This window comes from Catharus ustulatus, chromosome 20 (assembly GCF_009819885.2).
Source record: "Catharus ustulatus isolate bCatUst1 chromosome 20, bCatUst1.pri.v2, whole genome shotgun sequence".
In the NCBI taxonomy this organism is placed as follows: Eukaryota; Metazoa; Chordata; class Aves; order Passeriformes; family Turdidae; genus Catharus; species Catharus ustulatus.
Window position 1 is genome coordinate 3,413,966 of NC_046240.1, and position 23,677 is coordinate 3,437,642.

The 23,677-nt window shown below is 47.5% G+C and overlaps 1 protein-coding gene across 1 annotated transcript; it reads right to left on the reverse strand.

Annotated features, from left to right (window-relative positions):
- Positions 1-18,404: 18,404 nt before the first annotated feature.
- LOC117005252 (urotensin-2 receptor-like) lies at positions 18,405-20,540 on the reverse strand. The gene has a single exon (XM_033076740.1). The coding sequence runs from the start codon at positions 20,538-20,540 to the stop codon at positions 19,437-19,439; it is 1,104 nt and encodes a 367-aa protein (XP_032932631.1). The 3' UTR covers positions 18,405-19,436.
- Between the last annotated feature and the right edge of the window lie 3,137 nt (positions 20,541-23,677).

Below are 23,677 nucleotides of genomic sequence, written 5' to 3' on the forward strand. Positions count from 1 at the left end.
GGGCACAGTGGAAGTTGAATTCACTGCTTAATAGGAACAAACTTGGTTTAATTTATTTTAGGCCACCTACATTCCCTGAATAACTTTTTATTAAGGGTCTCTCCAGATAATGACATACAACTCTGAACTTGAAGTATATTAATTTCTGTCCTTTTTGAGGCTCAGCTGCCTGTTGCTTTGGGAACTGCAGGGCTCTGATTCCTGGAACTCTGACTACTCCAAGGGCAGGATTTTTCAAGTAGCATGACTGTGATGCCAAGCTGCTGCAGAGAAGGGCTCTTGATTGAGCAGAGGTGAGCACAGAACATGCAGGATGTGTCCCAGTTGGGTGAGGACCTTTGTAAAGAGCCCTTGGACTTAGAACAGAGTGAGGAAAGGTCAGTGCTGATGTTGAAATTACAACTTTGCACCTGAAAGCAGACTTGTTGCAGGTATCTGGGAATGCTGCTTTGTGTTTTGAAAGGAAATTACTTGTAAGGAAAGGGAGAGGCTGCTGGTGTGAAAAGTCCCAGAGTAAAAAAGAAAATGCAGCAGGAGAGCAAGCCAGAATTGACTCCCTACAGTGAGACTGAGTGGAGCCTCCTGAAGATTCCTGTGAAGTTGTGCTACTTTAAAACCAAATTTCCATTCAAATGTTTTATGAGGAACTTTTGAAAAATTGACAAGTTTTGTGGTCAGATTGGGTATTTAATGTGCACCTACCTTTCAGTCCTGTAACATGCATTAAATTTTAATTTTTTTTATCTCCTGTGATTCTAGGATCTCTGGGTGGACTTCTTGGCACTTCCTTTATATAACATTTTCATTGTGTAAACATTGAATTCCTTGTAAGTTAACTGAAGGTTTAGGAAGATACATTTATATTGTGATTTTCCTGAATATTTATTTTCTACCTGAAATATCCTGTGCTCTATCCTGTTGAATTTTGAGTCCAGAAATGTTTACAAGGATACCCTATTTACAAAATTATTTAAATTTGGATTTATAGCAGAAGTTCAGCTTCATGTCTTATTTATTTTTAAGATTAATAGCTGGTTGCTTTAGGAGGCTGTAGTACCTGATAAAGTGCACATTTAAATAAATGGAGCTGAAAAGGCTTTGATGATGACTGTGCCAAGGAAATCTGGTTTTGTTTCTTCAGTTGCATTTCTTAGTATTGAATTGCTCCTTCACAGCTTTCCTTTCCCCAGTAAATGAAGATTATATTATTTTTAATGTAAGAGTTCCTGGTGTTCCTTCTCCATCCAGATATCCTTACACAGTGTTTGCAGGGGATTTGGTTCTCTCTGACCTTCTCATAGGGAGCTCTGTGTAATATTTTTGTCTTGTCTAAATTCTAGGGCTAAAACCAGGAAATGCTGCTGGAGGTCAGGTCTCTTTGAGTGAGAATAAATAAATACAACCAATCTACCTTCTCCAAGCCAAAAAAAAAGTGAAAAAAAAAAATCCCAACTCCTGTCTTTCCTTTTTTGAGTGTCTTGTGGAAATCCAAGCAAACATTCCAGGAGCAGCAGAGTTATTTCCTTTCTGAACCGCAGGTGGCTCTGGCACACATGGATTGTCTCAGCCTGGGAAAATGCAGCTCAGGCAGAGTCCTGGAGGGGTGGGAATCCTCTGCTCAGTGTCCACTGCTCCTGAGCAGCACCCTGAAGAGCTGCAGCCCTGCCTGGTCTGGCTCATGGGAGCACTCTTAGGAAGATGAAAGCTCATTCTGCATCATGGGCTGAACCTGCTTTCAGCTCTCTCTCCCTGATTTGTGCCCAAAGTCTCTCTGGGGCCATTTTTTATCTTCTGTGAGTGTTGGTGGCTTTGGACTAAAGATTTTCAGGGTGGACTCTGCAAAAGCAATAACTAAGTGCCCAATTTCCCAAGTACACATCTCTGAGTGTGTGCATCACCTCCCCTCAAATCCCTCATTTCTCCTCTCCCTTCTGTCCCAGCACACCTCAGCCTTGACCTGCAGCAAGAACTGACCAGGGATGGAGCTCAGTGCTTTATTTATTCATTGACTGGCTTGCTAGCACTGCAGAGGAGCTGCCTTTTTCCTCTGATCATTTTAGCCCATGTGGGCTAAATCTTTATGAAGGATTTCTAACTCAATTTTTGATATTTTTCATTCCTCAACATTCTTTTTTTCCCCCCCCAAATCCTCTTATTTTTCTTCTAGCAGAGGCATTGCCCATGTTTAGACCAATTATTTCAGAAATATTTATTTCCATGTTGTCTGTTGTCCTGTAAAGCTGAAATAATGACAAGGTGTGGATCAGTGTTGCCTGCTGTGGAGCATTCTTCTCTTTCCTGACACCTCATGGACAAGGAGTAGAGAATTTTGAAACAGGTACTAGAGAGAGAATCAGACCTTGGGATCAACAATAAGAAATGCCTTGCTTGAATGGTTCTTACTCTGGAATCAATAAAGCAGCTTGGAAGTAGCATCTCCTGTATTTTTGTAGCATTTGGATGCATCTAAATAAAAACACCTTGGTTTAGTGCTGGATAATCCTGAGGCTATCCAAGGACCCTGCTCTGGGTGAATCTACAAGCTGCCAGGTCAGATTGATTGTTCACAATGAACTGCACTGAAACCTGCCCCTTTCTGAAGGAAATATTCTATTTATAGGGAGAAGCTGAGACTTGTGGAGTGTTCATGTTCCATGTTTCTGGGAGTTTCTTGGAATAGTCCTCCAGTGTCAAAAAAGCTAATTTTAGACATGAATACATTTCCTATTCTTTTATGACCAAACCACAGCAACCCCTCCACCCCCCCAGAAAAAAGCACCAACTGGGTTCCTGAGCCATGACTTTTCTGTTCAGACACCTTGAGGATTTGTCTTTCTTGTTCCTCAGTTTATACAATTATTTTAAGCTGTTTATGTAGATGCCTGGACACTTTGCTGCTGACTCCACAAAAAAAAATCTTGCAGTTTTCCTTTGGGAGAGCTTTTCGCTGCCAGGGAAAGGTCTTTGGGTGGATTCCTACCTTGGAGGTGACCTCCTCAGCATTTTAACTTGCCAGCCAGACCATTAAATCTTGTGGGAATAAACAAAGGCAGGTCCTAATGGAGTCACACTGCATGTCTTGGCTCTGGGTGCTGGTTTCTTCCATTCCCTCTAGCAGGGAATTGTGTTTATTTCTGATTTATGTTACTGAAGAGCAGACGTGTCTGGGAGTCCTCCCTGCATAATGGGGCTTTAATTGTGGTTCACTGAATCACCTCATAAAAAGAAGGCCACGTTTTACCAGGTGATTCAAAACTTAAAAGGCTGCTGTAAAATAAGGCAAACTCTGAGCCCGTTTAGTCCCTGCTAAATTCACTTCTCAACACAAACTAAATGAGAGAAGTGATCTTGCACTTGGGTTATTTCTACTCTGCTACATAAATGTGTGTTTTCTTGGTTTCTTTATTTTAAAACATGAATTAATTTGACAGTCATTCCTTTCCACAGGGATGAATATGATCAAAAAAACCTTGACTAGCAGGGGAAAAGCAATACTACAAAAGTCAGCCAAGCAGAGGGGGAAGTTGAATTTAAGCTGGTGTTAGGCAGAGAGAGCTGCAGGAGATTTCTCCCCCACTGATGTGTCCGTGTCAGTCTGAACTGACATTTCCTCCTCCTCCTCACTCTGCTTTATTGTTTCATTACATCAGACAGTGGAAACTCAGAGCTTGCAGGCAGCAAAGCTCTTCCTGTTCAATCCTTTTATAAAATTTTCAGTAGGGCCTCTTGATAACCATTTGTTTCAGCTATTTATCCTCTCCATCCTCTGTTTGAATTAATGAACAGTGAATATGCTAAAAGAAGTGATGCTGCATCCACCTATGTAAAAAATGATGAATTACACTTTCTTCTGCATTTATCTTGTGTATCAAATGGGCATTTTTTAGGTGATGGTGTCCTCCACACATAGCTTGTGTCTGTTGCACCTTTTCTGTAACTGGACAGAATTTAGACCTGTAAGTAAGAAATAATCCAAGAAGAAATTAAAACTGAATTAATAAATATATAGAAGTATACAGAAAGTTTCTCCTTGAGAAAAAAAAAAAAAGTTGAAATATTTGTGAGTTTTGGAACTGTAAGAAAAAACAAACAAAAAAAATTAAAAAATAATTGATTTATTAATCCTTCAGTGGGAATCTGCAGCTGCTCCTCAGTAGTCTCCACTGAGGCTGTACTCTGTTTTTACAAATATGCACAGTACCTGGAAATCCAGTCCTCTCTCTGCCCATTTCCCTTTCTAGGTGCCCATTTTGATGGAGATCTTGATCCCTGCAGACCAGCAGGACAAGGTGAGTCCTGGGAGGGGAGGAACCTGCACAGCTCTGCAGCTGCTCAGCTCACATTTAGCACTGAAGCCTCTCAGCTGCCTCTGAGCCTTTTCCTCCCAACAACTGCAACTTGAGACCTCTTGGCTTTGTTTTCTAAATGCCTTTAGCACCTCCAGATGGCTGTGAGTCAGTGAATTCCAGCGTGCTACAAAAATTATCACCTTCAATACAAGTTTAACACGTTTTGACTCTATTGCTAATTTTTTTACTTAAAGCTTTGGAGCAGACTGCTGAAACTTGTCCTCTTCCTAATCATTGTCCTTAAATGAAATACTTCAGCCATAAAGCATGCACAAAAAGGCAGTAATCAAAAACCTTTCCATAGCTGAATTGTACAGGGAGATATTTCTGAGATGTTCAGTCTAAATGAATGATTCTGTCCTCTGGTCAGGCCAGGTTTGTGATTTGCAGGATCTGGGCAAGGCAGAAGTGAAGGTGTTGGATGGCCCAGCTCCCCTGGAGTGGGAGGTGTAATAATTCTGTAATTGTGGTGCACTGACAATGGTTCCTGTGTTAAATTTACAACCATGACAGGGTCATTAGGAACAGACACGGCCTCTTGTTAGACTGCATAGCAGAACAAAAAAACAGAAATCTTTGAGCCTTAAAGCCTTTTTTATAATGAATGAGACTGAGTAAATGAATCAGTGGATCAATTAACTTGAGAAGCAGGTATCACTGTCTGCCTGTCCCCTGCCTGTCCCCTGAACAGGGTTAGTGACCCTTGGTTTTATTTCCTCTGGCTGTGGATGGATGTGGAGCTGGGAGAAGATTCAGTCACTGTCTGCTCCAGACATCCACAGCTCCCTCCTACGAGCTGCTGAGGGCTTGTTTGCACTACAGAGCAGACAAAGGATATTCCACATCTTTTCTATTAATAGATTTTAGTTGTCTGATAGCAACACCTTGTTGCTGAATGCATTCTGAGTAGTCCAGCTGCACCAGACTGTATCACTTAGGAGACATGGATTTTCCAGTTGTGTCCATGGCCCTGGAAGGGGAGGACAGCCTTGTGCACATCTGAGCCAGCTTTAGTCATGGAGCATGCCAGGGGTTCAGGTTTGCATCATCAGTGTGACAAGTAAAATCTGTCTCTAAATTAACAGCCTTGAAACTGAAAAATCGTTATTTAGTTGGGAAGAACACAGGTGGGGAAAGAATGCTTGGCTTAATGAGCTTGTCTAATCTCAGTCTCCTTCATAAGTATTAGCCTGACTGTAAATACTGAAGTTCTTTTCAGAGATAATAGCCAAGAATGCTTCCTAATCACAGCATTACCATTCCTAAACAGCTAAAAAGCTGAAACTAATTAGAAATATGAAAACTCCATAAAACTGAACATTTTGCAACATTGGTGTGCTGGAGCTGGGAGCTCCCTCTGGACTGGAGCCAGTCCTGGGCAAGAGTTTGTGCAAGAGCCTCAGGTGCCACAAATCCTCTGTATTTCTGCAAAATAACTTTTGGATTGTTATTATGATCCTTGAGGTTTTTCTGCTGTTTCTCCTCCCTGTGGACTGCCTGTGCACATCTGAGAGCAGGGGAAGGTGCCTGCCAGGGAGGTGCCACCAGACCCCCCCTGTGTCCCCCAGGAGCTCCCAGGGTGTCAGCCCTGTCTCCTCTCTGGAGACAGCTACTCTAAACACTGGGGGTGGTGTTTATCCTCAGGGCCAGGGCTCCATCAATTTGTCCAGTTTATGTTGGGAAGAGACAGTAAAACTGGTGCTTACAAGAATTCTGACTGCTCCAGCTCCAGACAGGGAGCCCCTGGTGTCCCCCAAGGTGGTGGTGGGGACCACCCCAGGAGGAGGTTTGGGGTTTGGTGGGGGCTGCAGGGTTTGCTCTGGCTCTCAGTCCAAAAGGCAGTGAGCAGCTGGGATGGGGAGGACACATCTGGACACTCCAAGGATGTGATGGCAGAAGAAAAGTCCCCATGGGGATTGGGGGAGGATATTTGGGCTCCTTGTGGGACACACATGGCAGGTGATGGGAAGGGTGAGACTTCCTGCTGCTGAAGAGGTGCTGGGGAGGAGCAGATGCTAAATCTGGGTAACACTGAGTGCTGGATGGCAAGTCTGCCATCCCAAATGATGGGGACTGAAATCACATGGACACAGGGTGGGGAAAGGGAAAAGGCACTGCTGTCCCAGGGACTTCAGCAGAGGGTGGGATCCCTTTGCAAGCAGAGCCTGAAATGGCTGTTTGAGACATTTCAGCTGGTACTGAGGGTTGAGATCAGTCTGCAGCACTTCTCCAGCCACCCTCTGCTGCCAGGACCCTGGGGTTGCTGACTTTTTGTTGCTTCTTGGGTAAAGAAAGGAGGCTGTGGGAAAGCAGTGCCCTGGTGTGCCATGAAGATGCTTTGGCAGGGACACTCAGCAGGGAGAAAGGATCCTGACAGCATTGGTGTCATCCTCCTCCCAGCACAGGACCTCCAAAACCCAGCAGAAAACCAAGGGAGACAGAGGCAGTGCCTCCATGGCCTCCATCCACAGAAACCTGGGAGATGCTCAGTGGGAAGTCACTGCCTTTGTAAGACAGCAGCTGCTTTATTGAAATGATGTTTAATTGTTTTGCTGAAGCAGCTGCCTCTGCCTTATTAATTTAGAAGGCATTACTGACTGAAGAGAAAATACTAATTCTAGCTTGCACTTTACCTTGATTCTTTTTCCTTTGTGGCAACAAGAGACTACCCCATAACACTTCTCTACTTGAAATCACAGGATCTCTTGGAGATCTGCCTTGTGCCTTGTCCTCTTGTTGAAAAAAAAGGAGATATTTAAAATCACCTAGAACCCACCAGGAGCTTCATCTTCTCAGCAGTCCAGACTCAGAATGGGCGAGCTCTGTTAATTTAGAGCACTCTGACAAAATATTCAATGGAGGACCCAGTGGAGTACTCCAGGAGTTAAAATTCAGGTCATTTGTCCTGCCTGTGTGAGAGTTACAACTCTTGACAGGTTTGGATTCCATTTCATTTCATTCACCAATTTTGTAACCATGGGTAACAGCAGAGCTGATGTAGCTCTGCACTGCTGCAAGGAGGCTGTCAAGGTTGTCAGGTTTTAAAATCAACCTGCTTTGATGACTCTTCTGTTCTGCATCATTTATCTTACAGAGGTTGCCCTGAAAAAAACCTGTTTAAAAATTACTTTCCTTTTTTTGCAACATTTGAACTGAAAGCAAGATAGAGAAGTTCAAGGATGCCTTTGCAAAAGACTGGAGTGTTGCCAGAGAGACAAGATCTGGCTTGTTCTAATGCCTTCTCCCTTGCAGAAGAAATAAATTTATTTCATTCTGAAGTGTGTTGGGAAGGATGAGGTTCAGAACAGACCCTTCCTTCCTACAGGATTGGAGGAGCTGTGACCTCTTGGAGGCTTTGAGCATTTGTCACTTTGGAAGTGCAAAGGAGATAAATCTGCCCGTGGTCTGTAAGGGTTTTAGGGCTTTGCTTTTTCTTTTCTCTGCTTTATGAACATCTACCACTGACTTCCATGCTGGGAGGAAGGTCCCCTGTTCATTAGGATGTGCCACATCCCATGGGCAGCAGTGGTTACATTCCACTGACTGTGCATGAAGAATATAATGTATTAAAATACTCTAGAACAAACTATGAAAACACTTAAACAACAACCCCAAGCAAAATAATTATTTTAAATCTACTAACTCATTGTTTAAAATGAAGTTGTACTCATTGTGGGTGAAATGCTGCTTCCCATTTAAGTCCATCCTTCAAAACTCCTCCCAGAAGTCCTCAAACTCAAACTTTTTGCCTGTCTAAATCCACACAGACACTTGGTATTTTTTGGAAAACAGTGAAGACATGAAAGTAAGCTGGAAACACCTTTTTGTCTCAAGCACTGCCTTGAAAACTCCCCATAGCTTCTGGAAGTCAGTCCAGGCTCCAGAAAGCATCCTCTGCATGCTAAACCTGCTTTCTAAACCTTAAACTATCACACCCCTCAAACAGAAGAAGCACATGCCCAGCAATTGTGTTGGACCAGCAGCAACTCAAAAACCATCAAGGGCTCAACAGATTTTGTGCTGCTCACACTGCCTGGGCTCTGGGAAGCACTCAGGCTTTGCTGTTCTGTCTGTAATGTCTGTTTTCAACACTGGATGAGAGTTTGGTCTGAGCAGCTACAGGTGAGTTAATTTTAATTAAACATCTTGCTGAAGAATGATGGAAGCTTCAGAGATCTTAATTGAAGTGGAGCCAAACGTGGGGAGGGTCTGAGCTGGGACCAAAGCCATGGCAAAGGTTTCCAAATCTGGGGAAGGTGAGCACTGCTGTGGAAGGCTAAATTTAGCAGTGCTTAAATGAGCTCTTAATTAACCAAATATTCCTCCTGCTTGCCTTTCCAAATTATTCAATAACTGAACAATTATAACGAGCTCAGCACGTAATTACTCTCCATTCCTCACCAACTGCAGCCTTGGAACCCACCAGCTGTTAATGTGCTGGGAAATGAAGTCCATCAAGTGTGAGTCAAATAATTGAAAGCTGAACAGGAAAAAGCCCCCACAGGTTCCTAGGCACTGCCAGGAAATGGAATTTTTGCCCCATGCTGAGTCCCTGAAGGTCCATCAGGAAGATGGTGAGCGTGGGTTGGAGCTGCAGTGCTGTTATCCTGGGTGCTCTGGCAGGGTATAAATGTTCCTCATGGTTATTCTGCCTCATGAGGCTTCACAGAGCCTCCCTGGGGGCTAATGGGCATCTCTAGAGGAAGAAGCCACTGCCTGACTCACTGGCCAGAAAGGAGGAGGCAGAAGTGAAGCCCAAACCCTGTGAGAACACAAGGTTTTTCCCAGTTGCAGCAGAGTAAAAGTTGCTGGGATTGTGGATTTGGCCATTTACTGGCCTGAGTTTAACTGAGATGTAAACAAGAACAAATTCAAGTGCACTGAATAATTTTAAATGGTTTTTGAAACAGATTTTAAGATGCTTCACATGCATTCTTTTTCAGGCCCATCAGTTTTATCAGTTCAGCTGCCTGAGGGTGGGTGGGGAGCTTGATCAGGACAAGAAATAATTACTTTTGTCTTGACTGGGAAAAAAACTAACCCTCAACTCTATGAAGTAAAATACCTTAATCTTTTAAAATTACAAAACTGCAAAGACAGATGTACCAGCCTCAGTGAGGGGACAGAGGAGGTGGAAGGTGGAGCAGCAGCAAAGGAAAAGCTGCTTAAATCATCCCCCAGTCTGTGCAGACATAACTTCTCAAATGGAGCTGAAGGATTTGCTTGTAGAGGCACACTTGCAGGAACATGCCCACTTTCTGATTAGGCTGTGGAAATTAGTAGAGGCTTTCGCCTTCTCTGTGGGCAACCTGAAAGAGCTCTGACATCCAAGAGGTGAGAAATATCCCCAAAGCCTTGAAAGTCCCACTGGGGTATCACAGGATGTGCTGGTTTCAGCTGTGGAGCAAAGCCAGGGTGGAAGCAGAGTCCCTGGGAGAAGTCACAGCTTATTGCTGAGGAGGAAATGTGACACAGAAAGGGACAGAACAGAAAAACAAACCCCATAAGGTTAAATAAGAACAGCCAGGACAGCAACATGGTAAAACCAAACATGTTTCTTCTGAACATGAAACCTAAACAGCATTTGATCCATGATCTTCCTGCTCAAGCTCTTCACAGGCAGGGGATTCCACCTTTGGTGAGCAGTGGGGATGCCCATGGCAAAGGCAGGCCCTGGGATGGGGTCTGGAATTATTCACAGGCTGAGCCTCAGACACACCTTGGAGCTCTCCCAACAGAAACATTTACTGAAGATGTGACAGGAGACAAAAATGTCTATTGAGATGATGGTTTGATGCCTTTTTTCATCATGCCAACGAGCTTCTCTATCTCTTTGTGTGCCCTGGCACCCCAGAGGGGCAGGGACATCCCCTGATGTGACTGCTCACGCTGCTCTGGGAGGGTTTGGAGGCTCCTGTAGAGAGCAGGTTGGCTTGTGAGCACAGCAAACAGGGCAGGAAGGGAGGAGCTGTGGCTGGGATTGCTGCCCCTGGAAGGGGCATGGGCTGTCAGACAAGGGCTGGCAGTGCCCAGAGGGGCTGGCAGTGCCCAGAGGGGCTGGCAGGAGGGGAGGTGTCCCCACAGCCCCTGGGTGCCCATCTCCTCCCCCTGCATCCCCACACCTGGTGAAGCCTGCTTTGCAGAGGCAGCCTGGAGATGATGCAGCATTGCCTTCCTCAGGCTCCTGTCAGCCTAAGGCCATTTCTGTGTGCTCTCATTAATGAGTAATTCAGGGTGACAATCAAGGATTTCATGTCTGTGTTTTGCAGGGACTGTGGCTGTCAAAGCCCTTCTCCCCATACCTGAGGCCCCTCTCGTGCTGCTTCCACGGGCCCGCCCCTCTGGGACTGTGAACACAGAACTGGAATTGGGGGATACAAACACCTTCCCCATACCATCAAGTTTTAGATTTAAGGATTTTTCTTGTCTTTTATTAGACTAAACCCAAAACTTGTTTAGTTAATTTTTTTTGTTTTTTTCCTCCCTGAATAACAGAGCTAGATACCAAATACCCCAGAGCACACAATGCTCAGGAGAGAAAATATTCTCTTATATTGATGAAGGTAAAAGCCCAAATGATGCTCCACCCTGTCCCCATCCCTCCCCACTTCAGTGAGATCTGCAAGGAGCTGTAACACTGGGCACCACAGGATGTGGGGCTTCACTTTCTCATCAGGCCCAAAAGAATCTGCTGCAGGGATTGAAGCAATGCTTTAAAGTTTGAGGGCCATTTTCCATGATAAACTCTCCTTTGTATTAAAAAACCCAACACATGAAGGCAGCCAAAGTTAGCTGGTTGTTATTTCCTCTGCTTCTGTTGTTGGGAATTAATTGTTCTGTGCCTCAGGCAGGCAGAGGTTCCTCGACAGATTTAATCATTCTAAAAGGATGCCAACAGCAAAATGACAGGGAGGTTCTGTTGTTCAGCAGTCAGTAATGAGTGTTGGGATAATTCTTTCTGTCCAGCATGGTAAGGTGCTCTTTGAGCAGGCTCTGCCCTTACCTCCACGGATCCAGTGCTCCCAGCCCATAGGGTGGGCACGAGGCTCCCAGGAGGTAAAGCAGAGATTTTGCTTCCCCGCCCATCTCCTCCTGTTGTTTCTCACCGAGGAAGGGCTTTACTGATGTACTGAAGTGTTTTTATCAGGGGATCCCAGCTGGGCACAGCTGCTAATGCTGGGGATGAAGGAGCATCTTCAGTGCCCAGCTGCCATAAATCAAAAGCAGAGAGGTTCTGACCCACACACATTTCCTCTGTCTGACCATGCATAGCTACCCTGACCCCTAAGTCACCCCTACGAGGAGACCTTTTCCCTTCCACACACAGCAGCTCTCATCCAGCCACCTCAAAACCTGTCACACACACATCAGTGACACCTTAAACACCTGCACAGACACTGGAAATAGCATTGCTATTTTCTAGGCAAGGAACAGCAGCACAATGACCCTCCCTGAGGTGATTTTCTAGGAGCATCCAGGACTTGTGAGCTGCCCTGTTCCAGTGAATCCCTCAGAGCTCCAGCACTGGGGAGTGCTGCCTCCACAGGCAGCTCCAACATCCAACCCTGCAAAATCTCTTCTGGCTTTTGTTCTTGTTCTAAGGCTGCCTGAGTTACCAACACCACACCTGCTTTGGGGCAGAAACCTGTGAGAGGGAGGGAGGGAGGGAGGAGGGGAGGAGGGAGGGAGGGAGGGAGGGAGGAAGGAAGGAAGGAAGGAAGGAAGGAAGGAAGGAAGGAAGGAAGGAAGGAAGGAAGGAAGGAAGGAAGGAGGGAAGGAGGGAAGGAGGGAAGGAGGGAAGGAGGGAAGGAGGGAAGGAGGGAAGGAGGGAAGGAAGGAAGGAAGGAAGGAAGGAAGGAAGGAAGGAAGGAAGGAAGGAAGGAAGGAAGGAAGGAAGGAAGAGGCTGCAGACTCCTTCACTATTCCTGCTACCAATCCTTAACCTGGACACTGCCCAGGGGCAGGAAGCTGCCTTCAAAATGTGGGGCTCCAGCTAATTTTACAATAATGCCATTTCTGTAAAATACTGCCTTCTATGGTGTTAAATGAAGGAAGAACCCATCTGTTACAAAGCAAAAGGAGAAACTCGATTTAAACCTGTGGGGTGACTGGGATTTTGAGCAGGGCAATGCTGGGGGCTGGGCTCCCCAAAGGGGAGGTTGTGGGAGCCTGGTGCTGCTCCTGCCAGGCCCAGCCTGCCTGCTGGGACCTGCATCTCCCAGAGGATTAGGTGTCCTCTCTGCACATTGCTGTCTCTCCCCTTTTAGCACCACTACATTAATTTACCTGCTCCCTTCTTGCAGATTTTTGAAAGATAGGCTGAATGTACCCAAGAATAATTGCTCTGTAGTGCCTTTCCCTGAGAGGCTTCTTGCAAGAGGCAGCCTTGTGCTTCTCAAATGTCAAGCTGATATTTAAAAGAATAACAGAGGTAGAAGGCTGTGAGCTTGATGGACGTCCCTGGCTTGCAGGAGCACACAGATGAACTGGCTCTAACAGGCTGTTTATGGACACACCACATTTAGCTGCAGGAATCTCCCTTGCTTTGTTTGGATGGAATCATGTTTGGTTCTAGTTAAGAAGTCAGGAGCCAAATTCAAGATCCTAGCAGGAATGCACAAGGAAAGACTAACAGCATCTCAGAGAGAGATTTGCCAAAACAAGCTGGAACAAACTTGGCAGATTTTACTTCTCCAGCACTACATGGCTTTGGTTTTAGAGCTGTTCCCTGTGCCAAGCATGGCTGATACTGCTGGTGGTTTGATTGTGCACAAACTTATTTACTGCTTTCCTTCCAGATATCTCAATGGAGGGGCCTGGGTGGGATCTTCCTCAGTACTGATGTTCAGCCTTTTAAAATAAATGCTTTAATGCTTTTAAGCTCTTCACCTCATCTCTCACTGTAGAACATTTCTAGTGCTCACCAAAATGTTTAATTTAAATTAAAATTTGTATTATAAATGGAGAGAACCAGAAAAGCAGAGCACAAATGCCAGAAGACATGTACAGGAATAATTTCTCCCTTTCCTCTTTTAATTCTCCCTTTCTTGGGTGGGTGACCAAAGTAAAATGTTGCAGCAGTTTTGCTTGGGTAAATTCCATTGGGAGCATTTTCTTCAGTTGTGACCACAGATCACAAAGCTCAGTTTTGACCATTCATATTTGTTAAACTGAAATTAGTCTCCCCCAAAGGTGATATATACCACACCAGAAACTCAGAGTGGGCAGAAAGCTGCATTCTTGAGTAGAAATATTTATGATTAAAAAACCCCAGTTTGATAAATGTCCCATTTAAGATTTTAATATACCTATATTTATATTCGGTATACTATTAATATTTTTTTTAGTGTTGGGTGTCTGACAGAAGCTTTTTGCATCCCAGAGGTTTGGCTGGGGGGAGTTCCTCCTTCTGCCTTCACAAAGCTCAGCCTGAGCCATCCAACCCCTCCCAACATTTTGCCACCACCTGACACCTCCTTTCTCCCTGCTGTGCTTTAGACACATTCCCAAACAAGGGCAAAAAACTTGTATAATGGTAATAACAATAACTTTACAAGGTACTTACACCCTGCAAAGCTGTGGTACTGTTCTGAAGGCACAGCAATTTGTTTCTCATAAACCTCAGTAATTAACTCAGTGTCTCTATATTCCCCAGAAAAACTAAAATCTAACAGCAAACCCCAATATTAGCAGGCAGAAAAACCCCAGCTGGGCTGGACTGGAGTTAGTCACCAGCTCTGGGTGTTTCTGTGGGTGCTGTGCAAAATGACAGGAATGAAGTTAGTCTGGGTTTGGCACAGGAAGGAACATGGGAAAGTTAACTCTTGGAAGTGGCTTCTTCTCCAGATGCTGAAGTAATGTTCTATTTTAAAGGGATAAAATGGTCTTACACAGTTACATTGAGCTGTGATTTGGGGCAACCTCTCTGTTTACAGCCTAGAAATAAAAAGCAAATTTTCTTTTTGAGACCTCGGGATGGGAACTTGCTGCTGCCACCAGAGGGACTCAGAAATGTGACAGAAGGGCTGAGTGCTCTCAAAGCAGACAAACTTCAGGCAAAGCTTCCTGACTTTCTGGGGCTGCTCTGAGGATTTCTCTACATTTTCTGTGCCCAGGGCTTGAGGGCTGGGCTCTGATAGGAGCTTTATGTGCTTTCTTCTCTCATCATCCAGGTGATTATGAATAGATTGTGAATATATTATGAATAGATTATAATATTTTATAATAAATTATGAACTCTGTCATCCCACCTGTTCCCCACAGTTAATCCCACTGTGCATCTTGTAGCTCAAGGTGCAAAATGCTCATAAAGTTCCCTTTCTTTTGGTGGCTCCCCTGGTGTTCAGTCACTCACCAAGCACCAAACCTGGCTGTTGAAATAGGAGTTAAAATGTTGATGATTTGCTTGCACTCATGAGGGAATTGTAATGTGGGGATTTTGAGCTTTTATTACAAATTTGTTTTTTGAAAGTGGAGAGAAAGATGACTGAAAAAAAAGGGATTGAAGGTAAAGGCTGCAAAAATTCCATAAGGTTCAGATGGATTCTCCGTGTCTGATGAAAACAACAATTCTCCTTTGCCCCACAAAGGAGTGGCCTTTGTCTTTTCAAGTAAAAGTGGAAAAATTGCCATTGCTGCAGCAGCTCCCATCTGAGAAGGAGATCCCACCACAAAGGAAGGAGAGAGCACTCCTGATGAAACTGCTTTTCTTTCCCAGTCTGGGTTGGGGTTTTTGTTATAAACCCCTAAATCCTAAGGGGCATTGGAAAAAAAATCTGTAGTGATTAAATTATTTTCTTTCTTATAAAGCATGTATGGAATTTTGCAGTGACAGCCTCTGGCCCAACAAGAAAAAGGATGCTGCCTTTCCTAAAATTCCCATTTCCCATGTTTCTGAAGAAGTAACTGTGCCACTGAATCTGCAGCAACATTTCATTTGCAATAACAAACACCCAAAGCATTAAGAACCACAGGGTTACAATGATTTAGGTATGACAAGTGACCCCAGGGTACACAGAACTTTATTTCCTGGAATGCAAAATAGCCAAAGTAAAACAGTTTTCAAGGAACTCTCCACATGTTGTTTTTCAGTTGCAGCCCCACTGACTTCCCTGTTGTTACTCACCCCTGGCCTGAGATGTTTCATATTTACCTGAAGTGACACCAATCATAGAATTTGCAGTCCCATCATCCAGATTCTGGTTATGGCAATTTTCACACTCTTCTGTAACCTCTGTGTCTGGGGACACAGGATGTTTTTAATGTCATGGCTTTGGGACTCTCAAATTTTCCTTTTCAGTGCTGAGAATAAAAATCTCCCTCATGTAGGAAACAGCCTGAGCTGCCTTTCAGCACAGTCTGCACACAGGGAGATGTTCTTGGGAATGTTCTTGGGAATGCTGAGATCCCAACCCCAAACCAACACCCTCTCCAAAACCTCTGGGTGAGCAGCAGGTAAAGCCACTCCTCACAGGTAACGTGAAGGATGTGCCAGCCCCACACAGGGCTCTGTGCTCTAGGCAGCAGCAATCTCCTTCCCAGGTGAGCTACCAGGTTAATTTGGTTTTGTTGTTAAAGGAAAACCCATGAGGACAGTCCCTCATTCCCAAACCATGAGCACCCCAAGAGGAGTCAAGGCTTGCCCAATTACAGACACAGGAACGCAGCTAAAACCTCTGCTGCAGCAGGATATTTGTGAAGTGGATCAAACCTACTGACTTTTGGCAGTATAACTGGGCTGAGGGAACAGTAGGAGAGATGGTGTTCATGTAATGCATCTTTCAAATGGAGCTCTGCCCGTGGGAGTGGTGCCTGTGCAGGTGTGCCCAGAGCTGTGAGGAGCTGTCACTGTCACACCCAGCAGCAGCTCCTGACTGCTCTTCTGGCTGTCAAACAGCCTCTCCTGGGCCCTGGGACCTGCTGGTGGGCACCATCCAACTCACAGGACCTCTGCTTGGAGTCACCTTGGATGGGATTGAGCCAGGGGAGAGAGGAGCAGTGCTGGGATGGGGCTGGGATGAATCCCAACCTGAGCAGTGCCAAAAGGAGCAGAGTCACAGAATGGGTTGGGTTTGGCTTGAAGGGGCCTTGAAGATCATCCAGTTCCACCCCTGCCATGAGCAGGGACACCTTGCACTACCCCAGGCTGCCCCAAGCCCTGTCCAACCTGGTCTGGAACGTGTCCAGAGATGGGGCAGCCACAGCTGCTCTGGGCACCCTCAGCCTCACCAGCCACAGGGAAAATTTAATCCCAATATCCCATTTAATGCTTCCCTCTGGCAGTGAGAAGCCATTCCCTGTGTCCTGTCCCTCCATCCCTTGTCCCCAGTCCTTCTCCAGCTCTCCTGGAGCCCCTTCAGGCCCTGCAAGGGGCTCTGAGCTCTCCTGGACCCTTCTCCTCTCCAGGTGAGCACCCCCAGGTCTCCCAGCCTGGCTCCAGCCCTGGGAGCATCTCCATGGACTCTCTCCAGCAGTTCCATGTCCCTCTGACGTTGGAGACCCCACATTTGGAAGCAGCACTGCAGGCTGGGCTCACCAGAGTGGAGCAGAGGAGGAAAATCACCTTCCTTGACCAGCTGGGCACACAGTTTTTGAAATATCCAGTCTTGCCTTTCATCTGGATGCCCCTTTGATGTTGAATGCTCCCAGCACGTGGCACAGAAAGCAGAGCCACTACACACTGCTGGTGACACAGCAGAGTAACAGAATCCTCCAGGGGGCTGGGAGGTGTCTTGGGAAGTGTTTCCCAAATGAGCCCCTTCTGTTTGCTTATTCCCACATTAGCTTACAATGAAGGGCCCATCTGCTCTGCATTTTCACCCTTGTTTTTCCTAGCAGAACTCCTTTTCAGCTTCCTCCTCTTATTAATAACTGTGGGTTTAGGCTGTTTTGTTTTTAAGTACAAAGCAAAGTCTCTAAAACTATTTTTGATCCCTGTCCAGTTCATGGGATGCAGCCATGCCAGGCTCTACCAGGACTTCTGTCCAGACACACTTTGCACATGATACTCATACTCCGGCCTTCCCAAAATGCCTTCTGAGTTCAGTCTTATCTTTTTAATTCTTATATGGGAGTGACTTCCAGCCTTGGAAATGGGAACCAAAGGAAAAGTAACAATGAATTTAGAATTAATAATTAAAAAGTCAATGAATTTCTGAAAAGTTGTTCTAAAAATCCGCTGAATCCTGCTCTCCCTGCCAATTCCCAACATGAATTCCAGAAGGAATGGAAAACATTAGGACTATTTATGATGCCCAGCTTGGAGTCTGGCAACACTGGAATGTGACAAAGTGATCACTGGTGTTTCAAAGGCTGTCCTGTGGCTAAAAGTAATATGGGCAAGGTGAGTTATTAATTCCCCTGCTCCCCAGAAAGCATCCCCAGAGAATGCTGGCTCCAGCACAGAAACACCTTCATCCAACTTGTGAATTCTTCAGACAGCTGAGTGCACAAAACTCAGAGTGTCCCTGTGCCTGCTCTCAACCTGTCTGTGGTGCAGGTGGCACTTTGTGCCTGTTATCTGCTCTCAGTCCCTGTCTGTGGTGGTGGCACTTTGTGTCCCTGTGCCTGTTCTAACCCCTGTCTGTGGTGGCACTTTGTGTCCCTGTGCCTGCTCTAACCCCTGTCTGTGGTGGCACTCTGTGTCCCTGTGCCTGCTCTAACCCCTGTCTGTGGTGGTGGCACTTTGTGTCTCTGCTGTAGCACACCCTGAAGGTTGTGGGACACCAGAGGATCACCCAAGGACACAGGAATGCAGCACTGCAGGGCTGGAGTGGGACCCTGCTCAGACAGAGGGGGTTGGAATAAGTAATAAAAAAGTGGAAATGACATTTCCTTACACTGCTGCTGCTGCTTCTGAACTCCCTGGGCATCACCAGCTGCTGAGAAGAGTTTGTGCAACTCATGCCGTGCTTCTCTCATCCCCAGAGTCTGTCCCAGAACAAGAAAGAAGAATGTTGACCCCAACTTCATCCCCAGAGCTGGAAACTGTCACCTCTTCCCTGATAAATCCACCCCCCTGAGCTGGGTGAAGAGACCAGGCAAGGGAAACCTGAGGATAGTCCATTTTTAAGAAGCATTTATTTATAAACTGACACTTTACAATTGTTTAAGTGCTTACAGGCATCTCCAGGATCTGTGGTGAAGGCTTACTGTGAGATGCCAAGCAGGGAGAAAATGAGCAGAATACATTGAGGCAAAATGGTTTCTGATCAAATGTCATGAAAAAATGTGTCTCTTTTATTATGAGTTTCATGATATAGGAGTCAGTAATTTTTTTTAGAGCCTCAGGTCTTTGAGTGATAGGATTATAAATAATTTTTTATTTCTTCCAAGGTAAATTTTCAGGTTTGTCAAGCTCTGTTGACTTTTAAGAAAAGGACCAACTCTAAAAAAAAAAAAAAAAAATCAGTGGCAAATTCAAACCACCTTAGGTAGAAACCTTAAAAAATTACAATGGTTTTTTTTTAGGTAATCCTGTGGTTTCTGACAGCTTACCTGGTGGTTTTTGAATGCTTGGAGTTCAAAGTGCTGCTGCAATGAATTTTAAAATAGGGACTTTAAGCTTGATAGAACAGTAGTGCACCATAATGTAACAGAAAATAGGAAAAGGGGCTTAAAAGTCTCTTTACACACTCCAGAAACAGACAACGGTGACACAGAGGGCAAACCCCAGGCTGGCAGCTCAGTGAAGTGATACCAGGCCAGTTTCAGATTTCTGCAGCTCTGACCCAGCTGCAGCCCCAAGGCAGCACGGAGAAACCACACGAGAGAATCGGTGTGCGGAGCTGGAGCCAAAACTCAGCCAAGCATGAAAGCAGTTTGTGGCAGAACTGAACAGAGCATCCACCTCATCTTCTGCACCCCAAACCCTGCAGGAGTCATCCCAAACAGCTGCTGGATCCCGGCAGGACCCCCCAACAGCCCTCAGCCCGATGGAATCAGACTCATCTCGCAGCATTTGGACTCACACGGCTTCTTGCCCTGGCTAGCAATGAGGTTTGGAACCCTTCAGGGCTAGGGGGTCCCAGAGCCCTACCTTGGCCGGACGCTGTGCTGGTCCTGTGTGCTGGGAGCACCTCCTGCTCCTCACTTGTCCTTGAGCGTGGCCATGCCCAGCGCCTCGGAGCTGTAGTCATACTGGTTGCTGGAGGACATGGAGCGGCCCCAGGAGCACTGCAGGTTGGAGCCCCTCTTGCGGAAGGACGACGTGAACCTGTAGAAGTTGCGGTGCCTGTTGCGCAGGTACTCCCGGTAGTTTTTGGTGAGCAGGGTGTAGAGGAAGGGGTTGATGCAGCTGTTGCTGTAGGTCAGGCAGGTCACCAGGTAGTTAATGCACTTCTGGGTTTGGGTGGTGAGCTGCAGGGAGCTGCTGTAGAGGCGCACCAGCTGCCAGATCCAAAAGGGCAGGAAGCAGGCCCAGAAGACCAGCACGATGCTGAAAATCATGATGAGGACCTTCTGCCGGGGGGATCTCTTGCTCTTCTCCTTGTGGGGGGGGTTCCTCTGGGACTCCAGGTAGGTCCTGGCCAGGCGCGTGTAGAGGAAGCCGATGATGATGCCCGGGGCCATGATGCTGGTGCTGAAGAGCACGGTCAGGTAGGTCCGGTAGGCATCCACGCTCCAGGTGGGCGCACACATCCTCTTCACCTTGCCCTCCGCCTTGCCCCCCTCGGTCAGCGTGACCATCAGCATCATGGGCAGCGTGAGCAGCAGCGACACGGACCACACAGCCCCCGCCGTCACCTTCCGGTAGCCCCGCGACCGCTTCAGGGTGTCCAGGGGCCGGGTGACGGCCAGGTAGCGCTCGGTGCACATGAGGGTCAGGGTGAAGATGCTGGCGTGCATGGTGAGCAGGTCCAGGCTGAGCAGGATGCGGCACCCCAGGTCCCCGAAGTACCAGTCCTGGGCCAGGTAGGTGCAGACGATGAAGGGGATGGTGGAGAGGTAGAGCAGGTCGGCCAGGGCCAGGCTGACGATGGAGCTGTACATGGGGGCGGCGCAGCGCGCCGAGTGGCACATCACCACCAGCGTGTAGACATTGCCGGCCACCCCGGCCACGTACATCACCGACAGCACCGTCCCGAAGGCCGAGGGGATGAGCAGGGGGCCGCCCCCGGGGGCACCCCCGCCGCTCGCCGCCGCCGCCGCCGTCCCGTTGTCCCCCGCCGCCGCCGTCCCGTTGGGCTCCATGGGCGGCGGCGGCGGCCCCGGCACGGTCGCACCGGCCCCGGAGCTCCCGGCCCCGGCGGCGGCCGCTCCGCCCCCCGCGGGAGGCAGGGCGGTACCGGGCTGCCCTCGGGGGAAGGAAGGGGCGGCCCCCGCCCCGCCGGGGCTGCCCCGCTCCGCTCCCGCAGCGACCGCGGGGACCCCCCGAGCCCCGCCCGTGCGGGCCCGGCGCTGCCGTCCGGGACCGAGACCGGGACCGGGACCGGGAGCGCTCCGGGGCGCGGGGCGAGAGCCACCGGCAGCGCTCAGCCCGGGCGGGGACCCTGCGGAGAGCGGCTCCCCGAGCCGGGAACGGGGCTCTGCCCTCCGGGACCCTGCGGAGAACGGCTCCCCGAGCCGGGAACGGGGCTCTGCCCTCTGGGAATGAGGCTCCCCGATCCGGGATCGGAGCTCCCCGAGCCGGGAATGAGGCTTCCCGAATTGGTAACGGGGCTCTCCCCTATCCGGGATCGGAGCTCCCCGAGCAGGGCACGGGGCTCTCCGTTCCGAGGATGGGCTGTCCCCGCCGGGAGCGTGGCCGGAGCGCTCCGCGCCCCCCGCGGAACGAGCCCTGCCGGGCAGCGTCAGCCTGCGGGAGCTGCCGGAAAAGTTTTCCGGGCCACTCGGCTGGAATTTGGCGCTTCCCTGGCGCGGTGGCCCCGCTGGCGATGGGGCTCGGCGCCGTGCCTCAGCTCCCCCGGCAGAGCGGGGCCGGTGCCCGCAGGGAGAGCCGGGGCAGCCGCGCTCCGCAGGTGCCCGCGCTGAGCGCTCCGGGTGCGCTCGGCTGAGCTGGAGGTGGATAGCGAAGCCGCGCTGAAACAGCCTCCTTTCTGCCTGCAAATAGCTCCTAGTTTGAATTTTACCTTGAAAAACACGACAATGCTGTCATAAGATTTAAAATTCGAGCTTTAGTGGTGGCTGGTTCTTCTGAAGAGGGGGAGGCACAGAGTGGGATCAGTATGAGGTTCGCAGGGACAACTTTTCCCCTCAGGCAAGAAGTCTGGGGACAGCTGCAAAATCAATAAGCACTTTACATTTCCATCTTATTTTAGAGAAAGCAGAGATAGGGCAGTCCACAGTCAAAGGACAACCTCCCAAGGGTACCCAGAACGCTGTATTCCCTCAGCTACCATTGATTTCCGATAGGAATTAACTGGTTTTTGTGCCTTCAAACATTTCTGTTTAAACGAGAGTGCCAAAAAGACCGATTTATGTTTATTTGCTTGTTTTAATCCCTCCTGAAAGTGCTTTTGTGCAAACTGTTGTCTATTCTCCGTGCCATGCTATGCAGCAGTGAAAGACTTGTTGACTTGTAGGAGCAGGATTCAGCCCTATAAAAATACCGAGTTCAATATTTTTGAATTCAAATACTTGATTGCAATCTGCTGTGAGGTGAGCACACACACAAGCACAGCCCTGCTTTCCTTCCCGGTACTGCTCATCGGCGTTCGTGTCTCGTTGAGCTCCAAACGCTCAAAGCCGTACTCGGTGAAGGGCTGCCTCAAACACGGTTTGCGTGCTGGTGAGGGAGAATAAACTCAATTGAATTATTTCCAGGCAGGGGGTTACTTTATCAGGTTCAGCCATCGCACCGACAAAGTTCAGACCCGAGCGAGGTGGAATTTGGTTTTCGGTGAAGTTTGGGCTCCGCCCCGAGCCAGCGCCCTGGGCAGCCCCGCATTCCGGCGCGGCAGCTGGACAGAGCAGCTGGGAATGCAGGGATGCTTCACCGGGCCAAATCCTGCCTGCACGGCACTCACGGGGATTGACTGCCACAGACTTCGAGGGAGATCCAGATTTGGCATAAATACATCGTCTCTGAGAATTAAGTTGCATGCAACTTTTGCAGTCCTTTCGCCTTTTGTTTTCAAGTTATTCTCTCACTGTTTTTTAAAATCTGTCTTCATATAGTGGCCGGGACAGAGGGAAAAGAAAACAGAACAGATGTTTTGTTTTCTGCTGTGTTACCTGGTTTGTTTTGGGTGGTCACATGAGGTGTTAGAGATAAGCAGATTAATATGTTCTTCTAGACAGAGAATTGCTTCATCTGTTTAGTAAACCCCTAATTTCAAGGTCCTGGTTTTCCTTTCAGCACAAGAATGTTTAAGCAACACCAGGCATCAGTGAGCCTGAGAGACACATATTTTCTTGAACATGTAGGATACACACACATATATCCATGGGAACTTAGTCCTGTTAAACTCTTCAAAAATAGTTTGTTGCCTGAAATTTTTCTTCAGCACAGCAAAAGCTGTTCTTTGAGCAAAAGGCACTTCTGCTCTCACCATGCACCAAGCCTCTCTGCACACCCACAGGCATTAACAGCTTTTCATACTGGGTGGAATTGGGCCTGCAGCATGTGAGAACCGTGATCAATCAGAATTAAAAGGGGGACAATGCAGGAGTCTGGAATATTGATGTTTCCCATTTGTCTGTGTACACAAGGAACACATCTTTCAGCAGTGTGGGTGACAAGTTACCAGAAGAAGTTGTGCATTTTCCATTTCTCCAGCTGTCTAAGTAAGGACTGCAAGTGCTTTTTTGGAAGATGAATTTTAATCAAACAGGAATAGGGAGCTCAGTGTATAATTACTGTCAGAGTAAACCCTCAGGGACTTGCACACAAAGCCAAGTCATCAAGGATCAAATTGTCTTATGAACCTCAAGATCTCTTATTCCCCATGTGGTTTTCTTGTAATGTTCTAGAAAGCATTGGTATGAAAATGATTAAATAACACAGAATCATGGGCTCATGGAGTCACAGAATGATTTGGGTTGGAAGGGACTTTAGAGCTCATCCAGTCCCACCCCCTGCCATGGGCAGGGACACCTTCCACTATCCCAGGTTGCTCTAAGCCCTGTCCAACCTGGCCCTGGACACTTCCAGGGATGGGGCAGCCACAGCTGCTCTGGACAATACCTTGCACATGTATTTCAGGTGCAAAATTTCCCCTCTGGAGCCACCTGTGGCTCATGCTGAGCATACCCAGCCATCTTAAAAAATAGCTCCATGTGGCATTTTATTCCCTGCTTTGCACAGAACATTTTTCAGGTGCTCAGCACCTAATTTTAGAACTTCCTAACAAATTTTTTCTGCTTGTTATGAAGCAGACAGTAGCAGT